The 23,079-nt window shown below is 37.5% G+C and overlaps 1 protein-coding gene across 1 annotated transcript; it reads left to right on the top strand.

Moving 5' to 3' along the window:
• The first annotated feature begins 559 nt into the window (after positions 1–559).
• LOC123837793 (large ribosomal subunit protein uL30-like) lies at positions 560–1,406 on the top strand. Its single transcript, XM_064597690.1, has one exon. It carries the CDS (start codon positions 575–577, stop codon positions 1,319–1,321), a length of 747 nt encoding a protein of 248 aa, XP_064453760.1. The 5' UTR covers positions 560–574; the 3' UTR covers positions 1,322–1,406.
• Positions 1,407–23,079: the final 21,673 nt, after the last annotated feature.

Raw genomic sequence — 23,079 nt, 5'->3', positions numbered from 1 at the left:
TGGGATTATTTGATCTATGCTTTGCTTGGAATCTTTGCCACCTTCTTCCTTCCCGCTATCCATCCAACTACTCCTAGTCCCAGGGTATTTCACCTCAGTTTTCTATGGCTGCATATGTCTTACTGGAATTTTATTAGAGATCTGAGAAGATTTGCAGATAACATTTTTGATATATATTTGCAGACAACACATTTCATGTATATATATATATATATATTTGATAATTGCAGATTTACATGCAGCTGTAAGAAATAAAACAGAGTAATACCATGTCCACTTTACCCAGTTTCCCACAATGCTAATATCTTGCGAAGTTATACTTTAACATAACAACCAGGATATTACATTGATACCATTGAGATAAAGAACATTTCCACCACAAGGATCTGTCCTGTTGCCCTTTTATAGACACATCCACTTCCCTCCTGCTCCCCTTCCCCTTTTTAAACCCTGGCAACAACTAATCTGTTCTCTATTTCTATAATTCTGTAGTATCAAGAATGTTAATGAAGGTGGTCAAAAGGTATAAACTCCCAGTTAGAAGATAAATCTCACTCTTTTTCTGGCTGGAACCATGGAGGGTGCGGAAGAGAAGAAAAAGAAGGTTCCTGCTGTGCCAGAAACCCTTAAGAAGAAGCAAAGGAATTTCGCAGAGTTGAAGATCAAGCGCCTGAGGAAGAAGTTTGCTCAGAAGATGCTTCGAAAGGCAAGAAGGAAGCTTATCTATGAAAAAGCTAAGCATTATCACAAGGAATATAGGCAGATGTACAGAACTGAGATTCGAATGGCAAGGATGGCAAGAAAAGCTGGCAACTTCTACGTACCTGCGGAACCCAAATTGGCATTTGTCATTAGGATCAGAGGTATCAATGGTGTGAGCCCAAAGGTTCGAAAGGTGTTGCAGCTTCTTCGCCTTCGCCAGATCTTCAATGGCACCTTTGTTAAGCTCAACAAGGCTTCAGTTAACATGCTAAGGATTGTGGAACCTTATATAGCATGGGGGTACCCAAACCTGAAGTCGGTGAATGAATTGATCTATAAGCGTGGTTATGGCAAAATCAACAAGAAGCGAATTGCCCTGACAGATAACACATTGATTGCCCGATCTCTTGGTAAATATGGCATCATCTGCATGGAGGATCTGATTCACGAGATCTATACTGTTGGAAAACGTTTCAAAGAAGCAAACAACTTTTTATGGCCCTTCAAATTATCTTCTCCACGAGGGAGAATGAAGAAAAAGACCACCCATTTTGTAGAAGGTGGAGATGCTGGTAACAGGGAAGACCAGATCAATAGGCTTATTAGAAGGATGAACTAAGGTATCTACCATGATTATTTTTGTAATCTGGTCAGTTAATAAATGGCTACTCTCAAATGGAAAAAAAAAAAAAAAAGAAGATAAATCTCAGGGATGTAATGTCCCACATGGTGGCTATAGTTACCAATACTGTATTACACATTTTAAAATAGCTAAGAGAGCACATCTTAAATGTTTCCACCACAAAAAAAGAAATGGTAATTCTGTGACATGATGGAGATGTTAACCAATGCTATTGTGTTAATCATTTCTCAATATATTGAGTATAACAAATCAACCTATTGTACCCTTTAAACTTACCCAATGTTATATGACAATTGTATCTTAATAAAGTTGAAAAAAGACATTTTTACAAAAGAATAAAGTGCATATTTGTAACATTATTATTCATAATAACAAACCACTTTTCAATATATATATTTGAATAAAAAGAGAATTTTCATTACCAGTTTAGTGAGATAAACTAAAATGCATTAATAAAAACCCATTGGAAAATACAATTATCTGTAATGTTTCCTTCTTTATTTAAAACGTTACTCTGTTTAAAATTATAGGGACTGAAAAACCAAGGTCAAATGAATTTCTGCAAAGAAGTGGTTTTTCAAACAATGCTGAATTATATTTATTATGACTACAACAAAGAGTATGATGGTTGCCAGTAAACAAACAGAACTCACTATCCCACATCTTCTGATAGTTAAGCAAGAGATATATTACCTGCCTGAAAGTCCTGAACAGTGACTGTAATGGTATGATCACTGAATGGAGAATCGGAACACCTGAGCTCTGTCAATAACAATAACAAGCTGTAAGTATGACCTCAGGCAAATCACATTACTAATCTGTCCATTGGTGGGAAAATTGGATCAGATGACCTCTAAATACCTGCCACTTCAAGCAGAGTTTGTGGTTACATTTTTTACACTATTGTGCATAAAAAATGTAAATTTATTACTCATCCAAATGCAGCAGGAAAGTCAACAGTTAAATTAATTTAGTTAAAAAAAATCAATGTGCGATGATATGAAGAAGGAATCTGCCCCAGGTCCTGTCTTAAGACAGGAGAACAATTATTTAAAGTGGATATCTAGATGTAAGGACCTCCAGGATCTTACCTGCTACAGTCCAGTGAAAAATGAGCATTCATAAGATTCACCCAGTATATGGTTCACCCTTGAACAACACGTTTGAACATGTGTCCACTTGTATGCAGATTTTTTCGATAAATATATTGGAAATTTTTTTGGAGATTTGTGACAGTCGGAAAAAAAAACCTTGCAGATGAGCTTCATAGCCTAGAAATACTGAAAAAATGAAGAAAAAAATTAGGTATTCTAAAGAATACAGTATAACATACAAAATATGTGTTAATTGTTTATATTACTGGTAAGGCTGCTGGTCAACAGTAGGCTACTAATGGTTAACTTTTGGGAACCAAAAGTTACACACAGATTTTCAACTGTATAGGGGGTCTGCACCCCTAACCCCCATATTTTTCAAGGGTCAACTGTACTGATGGGGTTCAGGGGCAGACAGCCATAAAATGTGCCACTTTGACATATGGATTATTTCAAGCTAAAGTCAATCAAGGCCCAAAAGACTCAGGAAGAATTTTACCTGCCCCCAGCTTCCCTTCCCCTCCCCTGCCCCTGCCTGAAAGGCCTAAAAAGAGCCTGGGTGGCTCAGTCAGTTGGTTAAGCATCTGCCTTTGGCTCAGGTCATGATCTCAGGGTCCTGGGATCAAGCCCAGCATCGGACTCTCTGCTCAGTGGGGGAGTTTGCTTCTCCCTCGCACTCTACCTCTGTGCTCAATCTCTCTCTCAAATAAATAAATAAAATCTTAAAAAAAAAAAAAAAAGTGAAAGGCCTAGAAAGAAATAGAGGTCCAGGAAGAAATTATCACTAGAAATAATTACAAAGATGATGGGCTAGGTGTTGTTGGGCTCAGCAGGGGAGAAGCGCTGCAGGGCCCAGAGATCAAATTTGTTTGTGTGTCCCACTGTCTGCATGGTATGGCACACACTGTTTACCAAACATTTGCTCTTCCCATCTTCCTATGAACTGCCTTCCCCTTCTTTGAAGTCTCAGACCTCTACCCCCTTTTCCTTAGCTCAGGTTGGCATATAAGCCTCAATTGCTTGACTACCTGTGGGGCACATAATCTTATGGGGCTCCCATTTGTATGTAATTAAATTTATTTTTCTCCTTTAATCTGTTTTATGTCAGTTTATTTTTTATTTAAATTCAATTAGCCAACATATAGTGCATCATTAGTTTCAGATGTAGTGTTCAATAATTTATCAGTTGCGTATAACACCCAGTGCTCATCGCATCAGGGCCCTCCTTAATGCCCATCACCCAATTGTTTTATGTCAGTTTAATTAATAGAATAGCCAAAAGAACCTAGAAGGGTAGAGTAAAAATTTTTTCTCTGCTACAATACTAATAGGTAGTCACAAGTTTCTTTTGGACTGTAAGTTATCCTGGTGACCAGGGAAGTTTATCTTTACATCTTACCCATTTGGTACACTGTCAGATTCATAATAAGCACTCAATAAATTTATCTTGACAAATGAAATAGTATGAGAGGTAGTTGGGCTGTTCATGGAATTATGAATTGTTAGCACTAAAAAGGACCTCATCCATCATGGAACTATTTATTTATGTGATCTAATAATTCGCTACCTTGGCTGCTAAATAGCAAAAGCTGAAGAGCTTTTTAATACAATCCACACCCAGTTTCTGATTATATTGATTTGGAGTGGGACCCAGCATAGTGTTTTGTAAAAGCTTTCCAGGTGATTCAGCTAGGGTGGTGGAAAAAGAAAACAGATCTTGCCTATTGCGGTCATTTTCAAGGAGCCAATCACAGAAATTTGAGGTGATCAGTACATGCATGTTTGTGGCAGAACACAGCTGGACCCTGTTCTCCTGACTGGTGGAGCAGAGTATTTACATTACAGTGGGTGATTTCTACAGGAGGGGATTTTGCATACAAAAGGCAATGACTTACACAAATATGGAACAGATCTTTAGAAGTTGCTTAGAATACTTTTTTTAATTGTAGAAAAAGAGCCTGGAATTCCTTTTTAGCATTTGAATGATTTATACTTGTCACTCATTCCATTGTGGGCTATTTTTTATCTAAAGAAAGATGTCCTGGTGGTAATTAGCCTAGTCAGTAATTAGATAATTTTGGGTTTGACCCTTACCTCCACAATTACTGTTTGTCCTTGGCCATGTTGCTCAAGTATTTTGAAGTGAAATTTCCTCATCTGTAAAATGAAAATAATAGCATTGCCTCCACAGAGTTACTGTAAGGATTAAACGAAGCCCTATCTTTTAGAGAAGCCTCAATATAATCCTTAATAAAGAGAAAGCATTTTCTAAGTGGTACTTCTGTATTTTTATTCTCTTCCTTGAACCAGAAAACAGAAATTATTAGAAGAAATTTTTGTTAGAAGGCAAAGATGTTGCTGTCAATACATACTTTTTTTCCCCCAGTATTAAACCTACCTCATTTACTTCCCTGCTTGTTTAATTGCTGCAAGAAAGTAAATCCCTGAAATTTCCCTTGATGGGGAAAAAAAAATTCAGTTTGTGACTACTGAGAGAGCTCAGAATGAAGTGAGGGTAAATATTGAGTTAAAATTAAAGCTTTTTTTTTTTTAACCAAAGAAATCCAACCTACACAGCTCTCAGCAAACTTACCCAGACCTAAGAAAGGGTCTGGAGCCCCCAGCAATGGTTACTTTCTCCCTCGCCACCCCTGGGTTGCTGCTTCTGTCCCGCTGAATCTCATGGGGAAGAAAAGCCTGGCACCAAGCTCGCATGTGAGCAGTAGAGCTAGTCCTCCAAGAGCCTGTTGTTACAGGCAGCCTCCACCACCAGAGTCCTATGAACACCACACCTCGGCACCGCCTGTTGAGTGTAGCCACTCACGCAAGGGGAACAATTCCTTGTGGAGGCAAAACCTTAGGGGCCAGAGGAACTAGTTAGCAAGTGAGAGGCGAGGCCATTCCTTATTTGCCTCAAAGCAGGATATAATGCCAAAAAGCCCTTACCTTCCTCTAGTCTCATGAAAGAAACAAACAAACAAAAAATTAGAAAATTTTGAAACAATGAAGAGGTAAGGAAGTGATAAGTCACTTTTCCTACTGGAATTTAAAAAAAAAGCAAAAGAGGAGAAGAATGTAAAAGGGAGGATTTACATTAAAGTGTATATAGAAATTCCCAATCAACTTTAAAGATAAAAATTAAAAAAATTAAAAAAAATGAGGCTTAATTCTTCCTATGAAGAATAAGGGAAGAGATGTTCCTTCTCTCTTAGAATATTTTCTTTTGTAAACTTGTAATCGTAAGTTCTTTCTCTACCCCTCTGAGATGTATGTACATCTTTAAAAACAATTGTTGCAAGTTTTACAACTCAGGAATGTCTTGCACAGGGAGCTGAAGGTCATTTCTTTGAAATGTAAGCATCCAGGGAGATAGCACCCTGTCTCCCAGTGTCTGTGAAAGGGTAGGGGCCTAACTTTGTAGGCATCTTGCTTTCTCCTCTGCACTCACTACTGCAATGTCTGACGCAGAGCCAACCACATTTCTAATAATGTAGCTTTGGACACTGCTTTAATACTCACATTATGGCGTCACCTCAGCTTGTATATACAGCAATTTTTTTTCCCACATGAATTTGCCAAACCGGATATCATCCATTCTGAATTAAGAAAATTGATTTTCTTTTTGCAGCCATGTGCAAATTATTTAATTCCCTGCAATTGGGCTTAGTATTCCAATAATTAGCCTAGTGCAATTGGGCTTATTATACCAGAGTTTGTTTTGAAGCTTCATTTTATTCCCCAGTGGGTTAATCATGCCTCCCAGCTCTGTACCACTCTGTGCTTATGTAGTGAGCATAACTTATACTCATTGTACTTGGATAAAGATGTTGAACAAGGTCAGTAACATTTTTCAGCCTGTGACATGAAGCCCTCTGCCAGGTAGAGCAACTTTCTCTTTAATATACATATTTTGGGGAACAGTGGTACCACCAGCTGTAAATCTCATTGACTGTATTATTTTTCAGCTGATATTTATTCGTCTTCAAAAGTAAAGAAACATATCCTTTTCTAACATCTTTCTAAATGAAGACCCTCCTGCCTATATTTCCTGTACGAATAGGAAGCAGATAAGCTAGAAATTATTTATTCTTGATGAAATCCTATTATTGCTAATGATTTTTATCTTGTGTGTTTTCAGCTGTTTTAAAATGCATTCTAGAATATTTCATGAGAAGATGTCAAGCTTACTTGTCTAACTACATTTATTTTCTCCCTCCATGAAAACTGGAGTATTTAACACCTTAAACTTCTACTTAACTATTATTCTTCATGGACTCTGAGTGACTGCCAATGGTGGTTCAGTATTTGCAAGTTATTTTAGTATCTTGAAGGACTGGATGTTTAGCTTCACATCTCAGGATTTTTGTCTGTTTCACTCACTGTGGGTCCACCTGGTGTCTAGAACAGAGCTTAGCACCAAGTAGGTACTCAGATGCTATGTGCTGAACTTAAACAGTAGAAGGATGGTGGACTTTGGCATTATGTAGATCTGGGTTCAGACTTGAATTCTTGTCACTTACCACCAAAGTGGATTTTTAAAAGTGCTTTAAGCCATTGTTTTTATTTATACAGATCTCTATTGTGCTGTCAAGATGTTGTTCCTGACCTCTGGAATTGAATATCATTGTGGATTGTGGTAGATATGGACAAGCATTGCTCAGATCCTTGTTCAGGAAAGTACTCCTTGCCCAGCTATTAGGAACATGAGAACCTCAGCTGTTACCATCTGGTCTGCTTCAGCTATCAGGCCATGGTCACACTCTTCTTGGGGGCAGCCCCTGCTAATGATAAGCCAGAGGTGGGAAAAGAGCCTCACCATTATTCTCAATGCAGGACTTCTCTAACAAGCAATCTTGGCTTCAGAGTTCTGGTGGGGTTGAAGGGAGACTTTAATGTACATTGCACCATACATGATGCTCCTCCTGCCGGGAAATTTCTTTCTTCCTTTCTGCTCCTGAGTAACTCATCCTCTTTAAGCTCACAGATCAAGCATCACACCCTGAGGATGACCTTCCTGATTAGCCCCGATTTCCCTGTTAAAAACTCCGACAGCATTTTACCTTAGTTGACTCTTATTTTTGCAATTTTTTGATTAATGTATGGGTAATTTAACACTTGTCCTTTTGCTCTTTAGCCTGCAAGCATCATTGTATCTATTTTTGCTTGCTATTGTATTGCTTTGGCCTGGCACAATGAGTGATAATTATTAAAATAATCAATAAACATTTGGGGGGGTTTGAGAAAGTAGTATGTAGATATTACAAGAGATTTGACCTATAACTTCATACACCAACTAGTCATTAAAGCTTTGGTGTTTAGAATGAAATATTTCAATGCATTTAGGACTATAGATTTGATGATAATGCAAAAGATTGTATAGAAGTTTGGGGTGATGAAGATCAAGAATTTAGATAGGACAGTAATAGGAATGAAGGAAAGGGAATGGAAATATAAGAAATTTGAGAAGATACATTGGAGCCTAATGAGGATTGAATGTGAGAGGCTAACAAAGTGTTTTATTACTAGAAAAAGGATAAATACACAAGTTACTGCTAGTGAAGTTTCTCCTTGATGAGCTTTAACCACCTACTGGGTTTTTATTTACCCTGGTATCCTCCGTTGTGCTGAAAATAGCCAGAGAACCAGGGCAATTTAACACTTGTCCTTTTGCTCAAGGCTACATCTAGCAACTTAATTATTTCTTCAGTGGAAGGTAGAAATAGTTCAATTTATTTGCTTAGTGATTTTAATGAAAAACAGTTCATCTTAAAGAGATCTTGTTCTACTCTCCTAAAAGTTAAGAATAGAGCAGGCAGTAAGTTATCTGTTATACTCTACACCAATTTACTTGTATTTTCAACATGCAACTTACTTCTTTGAAGAAATACACAATGCTTAACCTCTTGAAAAATAATGTTCACTATCAGGTATACCTGAGACTAATTACTGCTTTATGCACATAAACGTCCATGGGCTGGCTTTTTCCCACTCTAAACCTGTTAAACTTTTCCCTTACATAAGAGCATAGAAAGTGTGCTGTGACATTGTTAAGAGAAAAGGCCATGTGTTATTTCTCTTTGTAGCTGTTAAGTACCTGAAAAATATTAGTAAGTGTCCAAAGAAGGGAGATAACAAGGAAGGAAATAAGATCCAGCATAGAAAAAAGATATAAGGAAATGTAAAGAAGATATCATGAATAGAAAAGAAGAAGAAAATGAACAGGAGATGAAATGCTCTGGATAAAATAACTTTGTCTAAATATATATTGTAAGAGAGAAGAGGGAATAATGGAACAACAGAAGGGAGGAAAGAAAGTAGAGTAGAGAGTGATGAGTGGGGAAGAGAGCAGGAAGCCTGGGTCATGTTTAAGTATCTAGTTTGAGTGACCTTGAAATCTACTAGGCTTATGTATGACCAATAGTGATCTCGAGAGGCACTAAGTGCAATTGGCAACTCATTTAGAAATTGATATCTACTTATGCTACTTAAAAATTTATACATTGCTAAGCTATGGGTACTGGGGTACTGACTAGAGTACAGTAGCCCCCCCCCGACCCCTTATCTGCAGAAGATACATTCCAAGACCCCCAGTGCATGCCTGAAATCATGGATACTATTGATGCCAGCAGGCTGGGTGACCACAGGTTTCCTGCAGGACCATACAAGAAGGTCCTTGACTTCGTGCAGGATGGAAATCAAAAGTGAAACAGCAGGAAGTAAGAGCAAAGTTTATTGAAGATATAGTGAGAGGAAAAAATAGATGGAGTATCTGGGAAACTCAGAAAGGAAATGGAGGATGGGTCTCATCTTTGCTTGGGGTCTGGGGTTTTTATTGATGATTGTGGTCTAGTGCACATGTCCTCTCAGTATTCAGAAACTGGCCAGAACAACGACAGGGTTTGGGGATCCATCATAAGTCACTTATTTCCTGGAGCCAGGGGGTTTTGGCATCAAGATGTCTTGAGCCAGTGGTCTGGAATATGCACATGATGACCTTGCCTGTCCTTTCTTAGATGTTTTCTGTTATGCTGAAACACTCCAAAGAAATCATTAACTCCTTGTTCCTTATAAGAAGGACATACTTTATGGCATGGTAGGGGAGGGTGCAGATCCTAGCAAGAATAGAAGCAGGAGGGAGAGCAAAGAGCAGATTTTTATGGAGTCCTTCATTTTCTTTATCTCACTACTGAACCCTAGATATGCTATATTTTTTCCTATACATACATAATTAGATTAAGTTTAATTTATAAATTAGACACAGGAAGAGTTTAACAACAACAATTCTTAATAAAATAGAACAATTATACCAGGATAAAAGTTATGTAAATGTAGTCTCCTTCTCTCAAAATATCTTATTGTCTTGTATTCACCCTTCTTGTGATGATTTGAGATGAGAAAATGCCTATGTGATGAGATGAAGTGAAGGGAATGGTATAGGCAGTGTGATGTACCGTTTTGATGATTTGTAGGAAGGAGGCTCATCTTCTTCAGGACCATGGTTGACCATGGGTAACTGAAACCTTGGAAGGTTAGACTGTGGGTAAGGGGGCACTACTGTTACCCTCTAAGTAGAAAAGGGATGGAAAATTTCACAAGAGACATAAAATTGTGCAGTTTGGAGCAGAGAGTGAAGATGGAAGTCCACTACCACTTAAGATGACTGAGCCCATGTCCTCTTTTCCAGATGAAGCATGGAGCCCAAAGGCCTTCTCATCATGGTGTCTAAGACAGTAGGCAATAGTCTCAGGGCACTTGCATGAATGAGAATGGGCAACCCTGCCTGCGAGGTTGTTAGAATGCTGAAAGTTGGTTTAACATGGTTTTATCCAGAATTCAATGTTTGAATTTTGTCTTTTTTTCCTCTCACTTTTTCTCAAATGCTTTTCATATGATAAGGAACGGACAAAATCCCAGTCACTCTTTGTAGACCTTGTGACATCTTATTTAGTGACTTACACTCTAGGCTCAAATTCACGTGTTTGTTATGCATATATCAGTATAGAGGACTTAAACACTCAGTCTTCACACCTGAATTCCTATTGTGAGACATTCCTTCTGAAACAAATTGCTGTTATAGTTTTCTACTATATTTGCAAACAAAATAACAGTTTTCCTTTGCTCTTTATTAAAATATGAATATTTTTAATAATGCAACTCAGTTTAGCCTCCAAATAGTTACAATTTCTGTATTTTAGTTTTTATTTTTATTTATTTACTTATTTTTTTAATTTTTTTTAAAGATTTTATTTATTTATTTGAGAGAGAGAGAATGAGAGACAGAGAGCATGAGAGGGAGGAGGGTCAGAGGGAGAAGCAGACTCCCTGCTGAGCAGGGAGCCTGATGCGGGACTTGATCCTGGGACTCCAGGATCATGACCTGAGCCGAAGACAGTCGCTTAACCAACTGAGCCACCCAGGCGCCCCTGTATTTTAGTTTTTAAAACTACAGGGGATATCATATATCTACTTAAAGGCAAAAAAGAGTAGTTTATGAATTTAAAAATTGAATATATCATGCCTTTATTTACATAATACAAAACTAAAGGATATAAGAAAATTTTAGAAATGATTTACTTAGACATATGCCACATAAATTAGCAAAATGCATAAATTCCACTAAGTCTCTCTTTTTGTAAGTTTTTTATTCAAATTCTAGTTAGTTAACATACAGTGTAATATTAGTTTTAGATATAGAATTTAGGTATTCATTACTTACTTACAACACCCGGTGCTCATCAGGAGTGCCCTCCTTAATACCCATTACCTATTTAGCTCATTTCCCCACCCACCTCTCCTCCAGCAACTCTCAGTTTGTTCTCTAGAGTTATGAGTCTCTTTTGGTTTCCTTCTCTTTTTTTTTCCCCTCTAAGGCTCTTAAATAGGGACTTTCATAAGATACTTCCCTCAGTTACAAATGAAAGGTTACAAAGAAAAGGAATGAAAAATAGTGACAGAAAATCTGTTTGCTAAAACTGGGATAAAGGAACAATAACACTGAAAAATGGGAATATCCATTGTGTTAATTTTGAATGGAAGGTGATTTGGGCATTGGTAAGCACTTTTTTTTTTTTTTTTATCCCTGCCTTTTCAAACATTTGTGTGATTTACCAAATATGAAATCAGGATGACACTGAAAAACTGACGCAGATTTACCGCTGTTTTGCTAGAGAAACCACTATTAGAAACAGCATTATCATAAATCATTATGGTTTCGTATCATAGAGGACCAAATAAAAATGAAAACGGTATATTTTCAAATTAAATATCTTCTCTGATGGCTATTTATTTTCTATTTCATAGACAGAATTGCAATAAATAAAAAAATGGAAATTAGTCCTTATAAATTAGTTGTTTATCAACTGGCTAAAGTATTTTTGGAGAGCAGTGACAACTGGTTTTATTCTGATTGCTTCTATAAAATAGCTGAGGACAGAGAGCCAAAGAAACACAACAGGGCCCAGTTGTTTTGTTTTGTTGTTGTGTTTATAGCTTTTCTTTATTTTTAAAACCCATTTTCTACTTTATCAAACTTTAATTTACATACAATAAAACTCATATCTTTCAGTTGTCTGGTTCAGTGAGTTGGAGGAATGTAAACATCCATGAAACTAGACCATCAAGATACCCAACATTTCCATCAACCGGAAAGTTTTCAGGTAGGGGGCAAAAATTTTGAGAGACAATTATGATTTTATATTTGCTAAGTAAGCAATCATTTGAAAAAGTAAAGTTTAAAGAATGTGCTTGCCGGTCCCCAAAGTACTTTTTTTTAATTGTGTTATGTCAATCACCATACATCACTAGTTTTTGATGTAGTGTTCCATGGTTCATTGTTTGTGCATAACACCCAGTGCTCCATGCAGTACATGCCCTTTTTCATACCCATCACCAGGCTAACCCATTCTCCCACGACCCTCCGCTCTAGAACCCTCAGTTCGTTTCTCAGAGTCCACAGTCTCTCATGGTTCGTCTCCCCATCCAAAGTACTTTTTATAGAAAATTCCTAAATATTTTAACAGAACCAAGGGCGTGGTGGATCTGAGTCTGGTAGTGGCAGCAGTACTCTAGAGACATAAATAGACTAGATGCACACCGGTGTGTCACCATTCTGTTGGTATAAAATAAGATCCAGTCCCTACAAAAGCAAATACTAAACATTACAGTGAATTGCAAACGCTATTAGATATTATCATTCCAACACTCCAAAGGGCCAAACCTGTGAAAGAAAAATTGCACTGGACAGAGTTCAGCACTTAAAGAAGACTTTACCAAAGCAATTATAACAAAGGAGAGAGATCAGAACTCAATCTGAGCTCAACTCTACAGAAACAAAGGGCAGGGCAGGAGCGTTTTAGAGCTGGGGAAGGGGCTGCCATAGGCCATCTGCATTTGCTAATTGGCCTTACCCAAAAGGAAAGTAAACTTTCTCCTGTCTTCATGATGGAAGGTAGTTTTAAAATTTGAAGTGAAGCATCCACAGAAGTTAAGTTCTTACCCTCCCACACACTGCGGTAAAAGGGAGATATTTTTCTTGATTGATAACATTTCAAAAGGATGGTTCCCAGGTCCTTAAGAAAGATAGTCCTGGGATGTATAACAACTAGGAGGCTTTTGAAACATTTTCATCTCAGAAAGGCAGAGAAAGAATATCCAATTACAAGTTTTCTAAAGTAAATCCTCTAAAAAAAAGAGAGAGGGGAGACCTAGGATCTGGGCGAAGCCTGTCTGAAGTTTAGTCAGGCTGAGGGGAATGTTAAGTCCCTCTTAGTCAAACCTGACCTTGGAGTTCTTTAAGAGTTCACCTCCCTTTCTGTTCTTGATTTGCTTTCAGCTGAAGGTCAGCACATTCTAACAATCAAAAATGCTTCCAACATCTTTACACCTAAGAGACCTGGCTCAACTGTTCCAAATCAGCAATGGAAAAAGGAAATTATTTTCTTCCTTAGTCAGATGTTTATTTTCTGCCTCATAATTCAACTTTTCTGAGGATGACTGATGGCAAAAATATCTTTTCTTTCTCAGAGAAATCCAAAGTCTATCCTTCATCACTGTGAGTTCCCAATGACCCAGAAAGAATAATCACTGTGGTACATTTTATAAGTCTAGGCTATTCAGCCTTTGAGGACAACATTGCAGTTAGAATCTTCAGAGTCGAGCCAAGGAAATTCCTTTTTACATACTTCTTTCAGTATCTGTACCCCCAATCTTCAGTGAGTAATCATTTTGTATAAGAATCATAGAACCTATCAAGAAAAGAAAAAAATTGTAGGCAATTGCAAGTTATCATCCAGGTTTGGAAAAACAAATCTGTAATCAAATGCATTACAATTCTGTCAAAGCTCTTTAATTCATAGTATTAAATGCACTTTAGAGCATTATTATTTGGATTTCTCCACTGCATATGAAGGTTTCCCCAAAATAATGAGTAGGTACTTATTTGTATTACTAAAAAAAGCCCTCTCAGAACAGATGAGTCTTCCCCAAAGGCAAATTTTAGTTTGTTTCCTGGCTGGCAGAAACTGCTAGACATCCCCTAAATGTTAGTTCTTTTCCAGTCTAATAAAAACTTTACTATCCTATCTGTACCAAGTGCCCTGCTGCAATTAGGTTATGATAATTGACCAGCATCTGCCCTCTTCCCATATCCCTTCAGGTGATTCAGTTAGATGATTGCCTACGGCTGCTAAGACTGAATTTGGAATGTATTCTGTATCTAGGAGCATTCTAATAATTCCCATTAGCATTTAAAATTAATGTTTTGAGACTATTAGGAAAATAGAGAGACAACTCTAAATAATGAAGGATTCATATTTCCCCTGATATGTAGAAAGAGTTATATTCTCCGGATGTGGCTATATATCTCCTGTTCAGGTTAATTATTGTTTGTATGCATTTACCAAGAGAAAAATATATCAGGCAAATGCAAATTTTCTCTAATTCCAGAACCAAATTTTAAAAAAAAGAATCAAAGAAATGAGCTATATTCTTTGAAAATCAAAATCAAGTAGCATCCTAACAGGATACATGCCTCAATTCATCAGAATTCTAAGGGAGAAAATGTTCATTTCAATTACAGGAAGCTAACATCAGATGTAGTCTATGACTGGACATTAAACTTGGCAACACAGAACAAATGAAGGAGATTATTTTAATTTTAAACAAAAGTTTATTGAAAATCTGAGGTTGATAACAATAATCCCCAAAGTCAAGTACCATGAAATAGGCTATTTCATTACAGGATATAACTGAGCAAACCAGAGAGCTCAGTCTCATCTCCAGGAACATCTGTGGTTTAAATGGTGCTATTTTCTAAGTGTAATGAGTAAGGAAATTTCTTCCATCGGAAGAGTATTGTCGGATCTCAGTACCAAATCAGGTAACAACTATTTAATGAGGTTAACAGTGGGACAGAAGAAGGTATTCAAGCAGAGGGAACACAAGGGCAAAGGCCATGGGGGAGTAAAAAACTAAGTGGTTTTGGCCATCCTATTGGAAGACCAATGTGGTCCAGTGTCATGAGTGAAAAAAAGAAAGTGGTGGGAAATAATATGAAAGAGGTTGATAGCAGAGACCAGAGCTTTCAGAGCCTACGTGACTACAAAGGTGTAATCCTGATTAGGTGTCAGTGTTAGAGCCTTACCAGGTGAGCAATATTACAGTAATCTCCCCTTATCCAAAGTCTCGGTTCCCCTTTCATTGGTTTTCTTGGAGTCAACTGCTGTCTGCAAGCAGATGATCCTCCTCCTGATGTATGGTCAGAAGGTCAGGAGTAACCCTACACTACGTCCCAGTGCTCACATCATCCCCCTCACTTCATCTCATCAGGTAGGCATCATATCATATCATATCATATCATATCATATCATCACAAGAAGGGTGAGTACAGCACAATAAGATAGTCTGAGAGGGAGAGAGGGAAAGACCACATTCACAAAACTTCTATTACAGTATATCATTATAATTGTTCTGTTTTTTATTAATTATTGTTAATCTCTTATTGTGCCTAATTTATGAATTAAAATTTATCCTAGGTATGTATGTATAGGAAAAAAACAGAGGGTTCGGTACTCTCCTTGTTTTGAGACATCCACTAGGGGCCTGGGAGGGTATCCTGCACAGTGGGGAGACTATGGTCTGAGGGAACAGCCCAGGCAGGTCATGCTCAAGAATTAGCTGGCAAGAACAGTGGGATATATGTGTGTTAATAGCTGTCATTTTTGTGAGAAAAAAGTGAGCATTTGAAACTTTCAGAAAAAGGGCAGGAAAAACAGCATATAGTGGCTTGTTCAGTTAGGGGTAACCTCTAGAAGAAAAAAATCATGTGTAACTTTTAAGCTATGCAATGGATGTTAGGAAAGAGAAGGAAGAAGGGGAGAAAAAAGAACTAGATGATAGTAAGATTAAGTTACATGGTAGATACAAATCTCTAGGTGATGTTAGTGAAAAATGGTTGAGTAAGGACATCTAAAAATTCTCTCCATAAAAGCAACAAAAAAATCTTGCAAAAATGATCAGAATTGACTTTATCAGAACTTCAGACATCAACCAAAGACTTGCCGCAATCAAGGGAGCATTTATTGAAGAAAAGGGATTGAATCGGGATAAAAACAGTGAGCACTGTGGTGTTTTAAGGAGCCCAATGTCCATCTCATGCTTTGTTTTTTTAATAGCCTCAAAAAGTAATAGCCAACATTTGTGGTGAAAACTAGCAGCCTGAAAGCCGCTGGAGGGAGCAGAACCAAACTCGAGCTTCCTCAATGCCTCATTCTCAGAGAATTATTATTATTTGATCCCTCTTGTGGGTCCCTGGAAGACCCTGTTTGCAATGCTGTCTGTGTTTGGACACAGAACTCACCACTATGAAATGCCTTTTCTTCCAGGGGCGGGGAGAAGGGGTAATTGCAGGTAAGCATGAGACAAAGATGAATGCGGTTTCACCCCACCCTGCTGGGACCGCAGTTACGGTGATCAGGGAAGCTCTCCTCTTTCTGTTTTAGGTTCCTGTGAGTCCTTGTTGCTGCTGCTGTCACTGCTTCCACTGCCTAAAGACTGCTGGGGGGCTGAGGCACTAGAGAATGGGGGAAAGAAAAATGAAAGAGAGATCCCCCACTGGCGCTTCTGAGTGCTAAGGGATCCCTTTCCTCCTCCTGAAGCCAGAACCAAAGTGCTGCTCTTGAGGCTCTCCCTAGACACTGATGCCCACTGTGGGTTTTAGCATGTGTTGAGTGCAAGCCTCAGGATTCTGGAGGAAAGATAAAAAGAGTAAACACACCACTGGCCCAGTGGTACTTAGAAATCTGCTCTTCTTCACCTACCCGCCTGCCATTATTTACTTCGTTCACAGTCCTCAGGGTGCCGTTCCAAACATTCTCTGCAGGTTTCAGAGCTGCATTCAGTGGCAGAGGCAGGGCAATGTGTGTTTACTCCTTACCCAGAACCAGACCCCAATCTATTTTCCCTTCTTTCTCTTTCTGGCCCACTGCAATTGTGCAGTCTGGTCATCTTTGGCATAATTTTTTATGTGTTCATTCAGAAACAAGATAGACAAAATGGAAAAGAGGAAAAGGAAGAGGAGTGGGGGCGGGGAGAGTAAAAGTAAGAACAGGAAGGAAGGAGGGATCTCCTATAGATTTTCTAAAACATTTGGTGTCTGGAAACATTATACCACCTATATGACAGATGAAGCAAAGTTCTCATACGGTAATGGACACTTAAAGGAAGAGGAATTGGGTCATAAACTTAAAACTGTGTTTTGTCTTTTTTTTTCTTGTCAAGCTGTTACGTGTAGAACTGTGTGATTTATTTATATTTGGGGATGTCCAGTAATAGATCTGACATCTCTAATGTCAATTCCACTACAGAAATAAAACAATTGGAGGTTGCCCATCACATACTGCTAAATAACAGTGTTTTCTGATACTGTGAAGTAAAGGATGTTTCCTGGCCTTTCTGGAAGAGGATCTGTCCTGTGCTTCAATCTTACTCTATATGAGTTGTAGGCATCTGAGTTCTATTCACATTCATTTTTGTCAAAATGAAAAGGTATATTTTTCTTGGAAATTGGGCTTGTTGTTTTGCTTTGTAATAAGTTTTATAATTCTTTTTGGCTTTTATGTATGGAGGATCAGTATTTGGAATGGGACCAGAATTCTGCTTTTTCCCTTTCTAGGTTCAGCTGGTTGATGCAGCTATCTTACTGTGAATGTAAATTATGAAATCTGAAGACTGAGAGGAGCACTAGATGATGTATTCATTTAAGTGTTATTTCCATTTTGACTGCATACAAAAGGGATAAGCGTATTGGAACAAAGATATTAAAGTATACTGAAGTAATGAATCATTCTGTACTCACTGTAAATGTAGGGATGCCCAGGGATGTTTGGGAAGATCTCAGGATAGGTCCCCTAATCATTTTTTTTTTTTTGAGAGAAATCTGGAAAGAAATTCTTCTGAGCCAGAATGGAAACTGTAAGCTTGATTGATGCTATATGCATTATAGTTTAGGCCATAAAACTTAGCCTAGAGAAGGACCCATGTTGACTATAGAGTATTGTGTGTGACTCAGATTACTTGCCAACCAAGCTCTCCCTTGAATCATCCTGAGTCCTCAGGAGAGTATTCTTCAGAAAAGACTAAAAGAGCCACATCTTTAGTATTTTTGTAAGATCTGAGTAATCTAGACAACAAAGCTCTCTCAGCCACATTTATAAATAGAGGTTGATCATATTTGCTCTGTCTCAAAGAAGTAAATTAAGATGTAGAAGGGAGGAGTGGTAGGACTTGTTTTGAACCACAGAGAGAAAGGAATTGTGAGAATGATGTAGGTGTGGCAACTCGTTGGTTAGGTTTCCACAAAGCCATCAGGATCAAAAAAAGAAAAATGGTAGATGCCATGGGGCCACCAGGAGGCTGGTGATCATCTGGAGATGACCTCTGGAGTCTTCTTGAGCTAGTTCAGAAGAATGCCAGCTCTGTAAAAGTTCTCATAACTGGTGCCAGAAACAGAAAAATCTCATTGTTATGTCATTGTTATGACACTTCTGTATCTGCAAACTGGTTTCATATGAAGAACATGAGTTACTTATGTGTTTCTTTTCCTTTTACCTGAAAGAATGGGATAGGATTTAGAACTTGTAAAAACCAAAGATATCACTCAAGAGCGTAAGCAAAAATTTTGTTGATATGTTTCCATCACTTCTTATGCCCTTTTACAATTGAAGATTTACATCAGCAAAAATAAATAATTATGATAATGATGATGTTAACAATAATAATAAAATCAAAAGGCAGAGAAGCATTGCAGATGAGAGGTGACAGCATAGTTTTCTGTGCTATATGTGAATATAAGGAGATAGAGTTTTGATTCCTATTCCTGTTTTAACCTGATCCTATGATCCTAGCAATTCCTTGAAAAATGTTTGCATCATCCTATTGGCTCTATAAAGCTATTCATGATCAGCTATGAATAAGACGGGCTTTTCTGAAAAAGAATGTTTTTAAAATGTTCTTGAAGGTGTTTTAGATATAAATGTTACTTTTTCCTCTCTTTTAAAAATTTTATTAATCTAGGAAGTGCTACACTTTGGGAAACCTTAGAACTCTGTTGTTAAGAAAAGCATGTTAAACGGAGTTTAGGGATATCTGCCTTCTTAATTCGGATTTCACGGAAGGGGATCTTAGCCATTATGTAAGCCAGTGATTTTCAGTGTGGGAAGAGGAGTATCAGAATCATATAGATGGTCCTATTTCTGGACAGAAGACAATGGAGAAACAGGGCATTCCGATCAATAAATTGGTTGATTACCCAAAACAAACAGTTTCCAGAATACTAGTAATTGACTGAAATATTTCAGGTAACTGTTTCTCGGATATTGGTGCTGGTTCTGCCTGGAATGTGAGCACATCTCCAGATGCAAAAGTAGACAGCTGCCTAAAACCACATGGCACCCATGAAGCAAGGCAGTTTAACAGTGGGTGTATTTCTTCACTAATGTTTATATAATATCCATGGCTATAAGCATTCTGAGATATTTGAATAGAAACACTGTTATCAACTTAAAAACCAAAAAGCCACATTGAACTGCTCGGAGTTGTGATTCCTAAATAAGCACGGCATTGGAAGATATGAGAAATGGGAATGACTTGGTGCAAATGAATCCATCAGAGTGCTGGATTAAATGCTGCAATGCCAAGACTGTGAGCTCCGTGAGAGCACAAGCTATAGGTCTTCACTTATGTGGCTTCTTCAGTCAGCATTAATTCACTGAATTATTGAGGACACACTAAAGTCCAATGGTAGCTAAGTATGGAAATTGTGATGAGTAGGTTAATGTGATACCTCTGCTTAATGCAGTGTTGACAACAAGGTAAATTTTAATAACCTTTTACTAAGTGGAACTCTCTTTATTTTCTTTTCTTCCCTTTATTCTGTAAACATTCATTTATTCACTGATGATGTTTCAGTATTAATAATTGCATATCTGTTGACACAAAATGAACAAACCTTTTAGAGTTTCTTTAAAAGAAAAGGGAAGACAGTTTTATTGGACAAATGAGGGCAGCTACCTGGGATACACAATCTTCACACAGAAAAGCATGCTCTGGAGAGGAATGTTTAATACAGAGGTATATATATATATATATATTTTTATTATATCAAGAGTTACCAATCATCATGAGGAAGGACATTCCAGAAAATTACAAACATGGTTTTGTAAGATTGCAGGCTCCGGAGGTATGGGAATGGAACTTAGGGAGGTTTTTACTCTTATCTTTAGATTGAAATATTTCTTTTAAGTTATTTACTAATGAAGCAAATGTACATTGTGGGCAGAAATAGAGCCCATGTTTTGAAGTTTGGTGAAGTCATTTTGACCTTCGTAAAAGTTAAAGTATAACTTGCCTGAGAGCCAAGAGCACCACCCACAAATATTAAAAGTTGAAAATTTGCTTTATCATATCTAATTTGTACACTTTGAAAACATATTTAATGGTAGTTCTTCCTTGGTTGTTTGGCTCTTTTTAAATAGCTTTCCTGATCTTTACTCATTACCAAGAACGTTTTTATAATGTGTGGTGAAAGGCTTAACATCCTTTTCAATCATTTCCTTTCTTCAGACCTTCTTATATTACATCCTGACTAATTTACCATTTTGTTTTTGTTTTAATCAGTAGCAAATCTTTCCCCCCATTCTCTTTTAAATCTACATTGTAACAAGAATCATTAGTTTAGTTTGTAGCCATTGTTTTCTATATTTTCTATAAAATATAACCCCCTGGCACTAGGATTTTGTCTCTATGATGAGCTATCTTCCATTTGATAGATTGCATTTGCATTTTTAGGTCCTTTTTACATTCTCTTATTGTCAGAATTAGTGATGTATCTATCTTCATGTATATTTATTTTATCTTCCATAACATCAAAAACAGATGTTATTTACTTTTTAAAAGAATAGATAATTTGAATAATATCATCTATTTTTTTTCCCTGACTTTCAATAGTGACATTTGTTTTCATACTGGCTAGTGAGTTTGTGTTTATTTGGTGGTGGTGTATTATCTAAATAAGTATACATTAAATCTCATTATTTTGCAAGGAAAACATGGCCTTAATATACTTAGCTTGTACTCTGATTATATTGTTCTTCTCTTTTTGCATTGTCTTCACAGTGTCTCATGTACTTTGTACTGCTATTTCTGGTTACCATTGAAATGGTTGGTGAATCATTGATTATCATAAAAGAGAGTAGATCATATAGGTCAATTTTCTAGGGCCTAATTGCTTTTTATAGCAATTTTTTTGTTTTTTTGTTTTTGCTTTTTATAGCAATCACAATTTGAGTGATTCTAAATCCTAATTAATTTACATTGTCGGGTAGAACTCCTGCCATCATAGATAATCTGGGAATATCACCAATGATCATGGGATAGAAGAGTTAAAAAAATGTCAGAGAAGAAGGGCAACTTTAAGTCAATTCCAGTAACCCCCTGAAATTAGGCGGTATGAAATTAAATGCATATGTGAAGGCATACCATTTACGGGCAGAAGGATCCCCAGTTTTCCGTAGACTCTTAAAGGTATCCTTGATTGCTACAAACTAAGGAACAACTATTCCGGTTCAACCTCTTAATTTTTGGATAAGAAAGCAAACCATTAATTGTAGTTACTGAGTTTGATGCTGGGTCTGTTTCATGTTTTATTTTCTTTAAAAGAGTTACTCTAAGGAGGAAAAAGTTGCTATTTATATTTCTTGTGGTTTTCTTAAATATAGGGTCTACAAACACATGACCACTTGATCTTAGAGCATCCAATGTCTGTAGCCAGGACCAGCTCCAGGGACCCTGTGGGAGCTGTGGGGCCAATAAGCATAGTTTACTGGTTTCCCAGGATAAAATGATGATGATAGGAAAAAACTCATAGTTCTCATGCACATGCCCCACTGGTGACCATCCTAAGGAAGGACTGGATATCAGATTCTCCACTTTCCCCAGGGTTTGCTGTTTTTGTTATTGTTTGTGTTTATTGTTTGTGATTTTTTGATTGTTGTAGGCTATCTCTGTCCCTAGGATCAGCCTAAAATATAAACTTAAGGTCTTCTCTGGTCTTTTCTGAGCCTTTCCCTGGGTATGTGTTGTCATTCTCAAATTTTCCCTGTTTGCAGTGTTTTTTAAATCTTGTAGTCTTTAATGTCTAGTTCTCAAAAGGGAAAAAAGAGAAAAATAAAGGGAGTTAAAAAACAAAAACCAAAAAACCAAAAAACAACATGTTGGCCCTTTAAATCCCTTGGGAGCCCTTTCAGCCAGAAAGGGGGAGATTTGCAACAGTGGATGGGTAGAGCCAAACTACCTCTTTGCATCTCTGTGATCAGAAGTAGCAATCAGCATTAGAGCACAGATCCTGGATATTTGGAGGACTGGGTCCTTTTTCCTCACCTTGATTCCCACAAACTGCATATAGTTTGCTCCAGAGCAAGTACACAGCTGCCTGTTACAGGGCTGGGGTGGGAGATAGTAGCTGCCACTATGGGAAGAGCTGAAATTGGCCAAAACTAATTAACAATTTACTGTCCAAGCCTTTCCCTAGAAGTTACAAAACAGTTACATCAGACAGATTCTGCCAGTGCAGTTGTTGTCTATGTGGGAAGACAGATTCCTGGTGCTTCCTGCTCTGCCATCTTCTGAGAATTCCAACATTGTAACATTTTAAACCGGTCAATCTGGGGGCTCTGTAAAGAATGGTTTGGAAACACCTGGGGGTATTGATGGAAGACTGGGAGCAGGAGTACATGAGAAGGCTCTTACAAAAATCCAAGTGTAAATTACTGAAAGTTTGGACTTAGCAGGAACAGGAATGTTAGAAGAATATCAGAGGCATTAAATAGACCAGGTAAAACATTTAATGAAGCAAGGTTTGGAAGGAAAGAGAGGAATTAAGGATAACAACAAAAGAAAAGAGAGGAACATGTTTATTCACTGGACAGAAATGAAGCCTTTTGGAGTAGGAAAGACAAGTTTTATTTAGAAATAAAGACACTTAGTTGGAGATGAGAATCAGGATCCTGACAAAAGTTATTGATATGTATCTGTTAAGTCATTCTAACTAGAGGGGATAATTGATGGCAGTGAGGAGCAGGGTCCTTC

This window comes from Mirounga angustirostris, unplaced genomic scaffold (genome assembly GCF_029215605.1).
Source record: "Mirounga angustirostris isolate CCGP_5_RB_7025 unplaced genomic scaffold, mMirAng1.0.hap1 SCAF_8, whole genome shotgun sequence".
Lineage (NCBI taxonomy): Eukaryota > Metazoa > Chordata > Mammalia > Carnivora > Phocidae > Mirounga > Mirounga angustirostris.
The sequence above is the reverse complement of the archived record's forward strand: the minus strand, read 5'-3'. Positions and strand labels throughout refer to the sequence as shown.

What these genes read in the sequence shown, in the direction of transcription:
- LOC123837793 (XM_064597690.1), top strand. Translation starts at nt 575, where the DNA reads ATGGAGGGTGCGGAAGAGAAGAAAAAGAAGGTTCCTGCTGTGCCAGAA.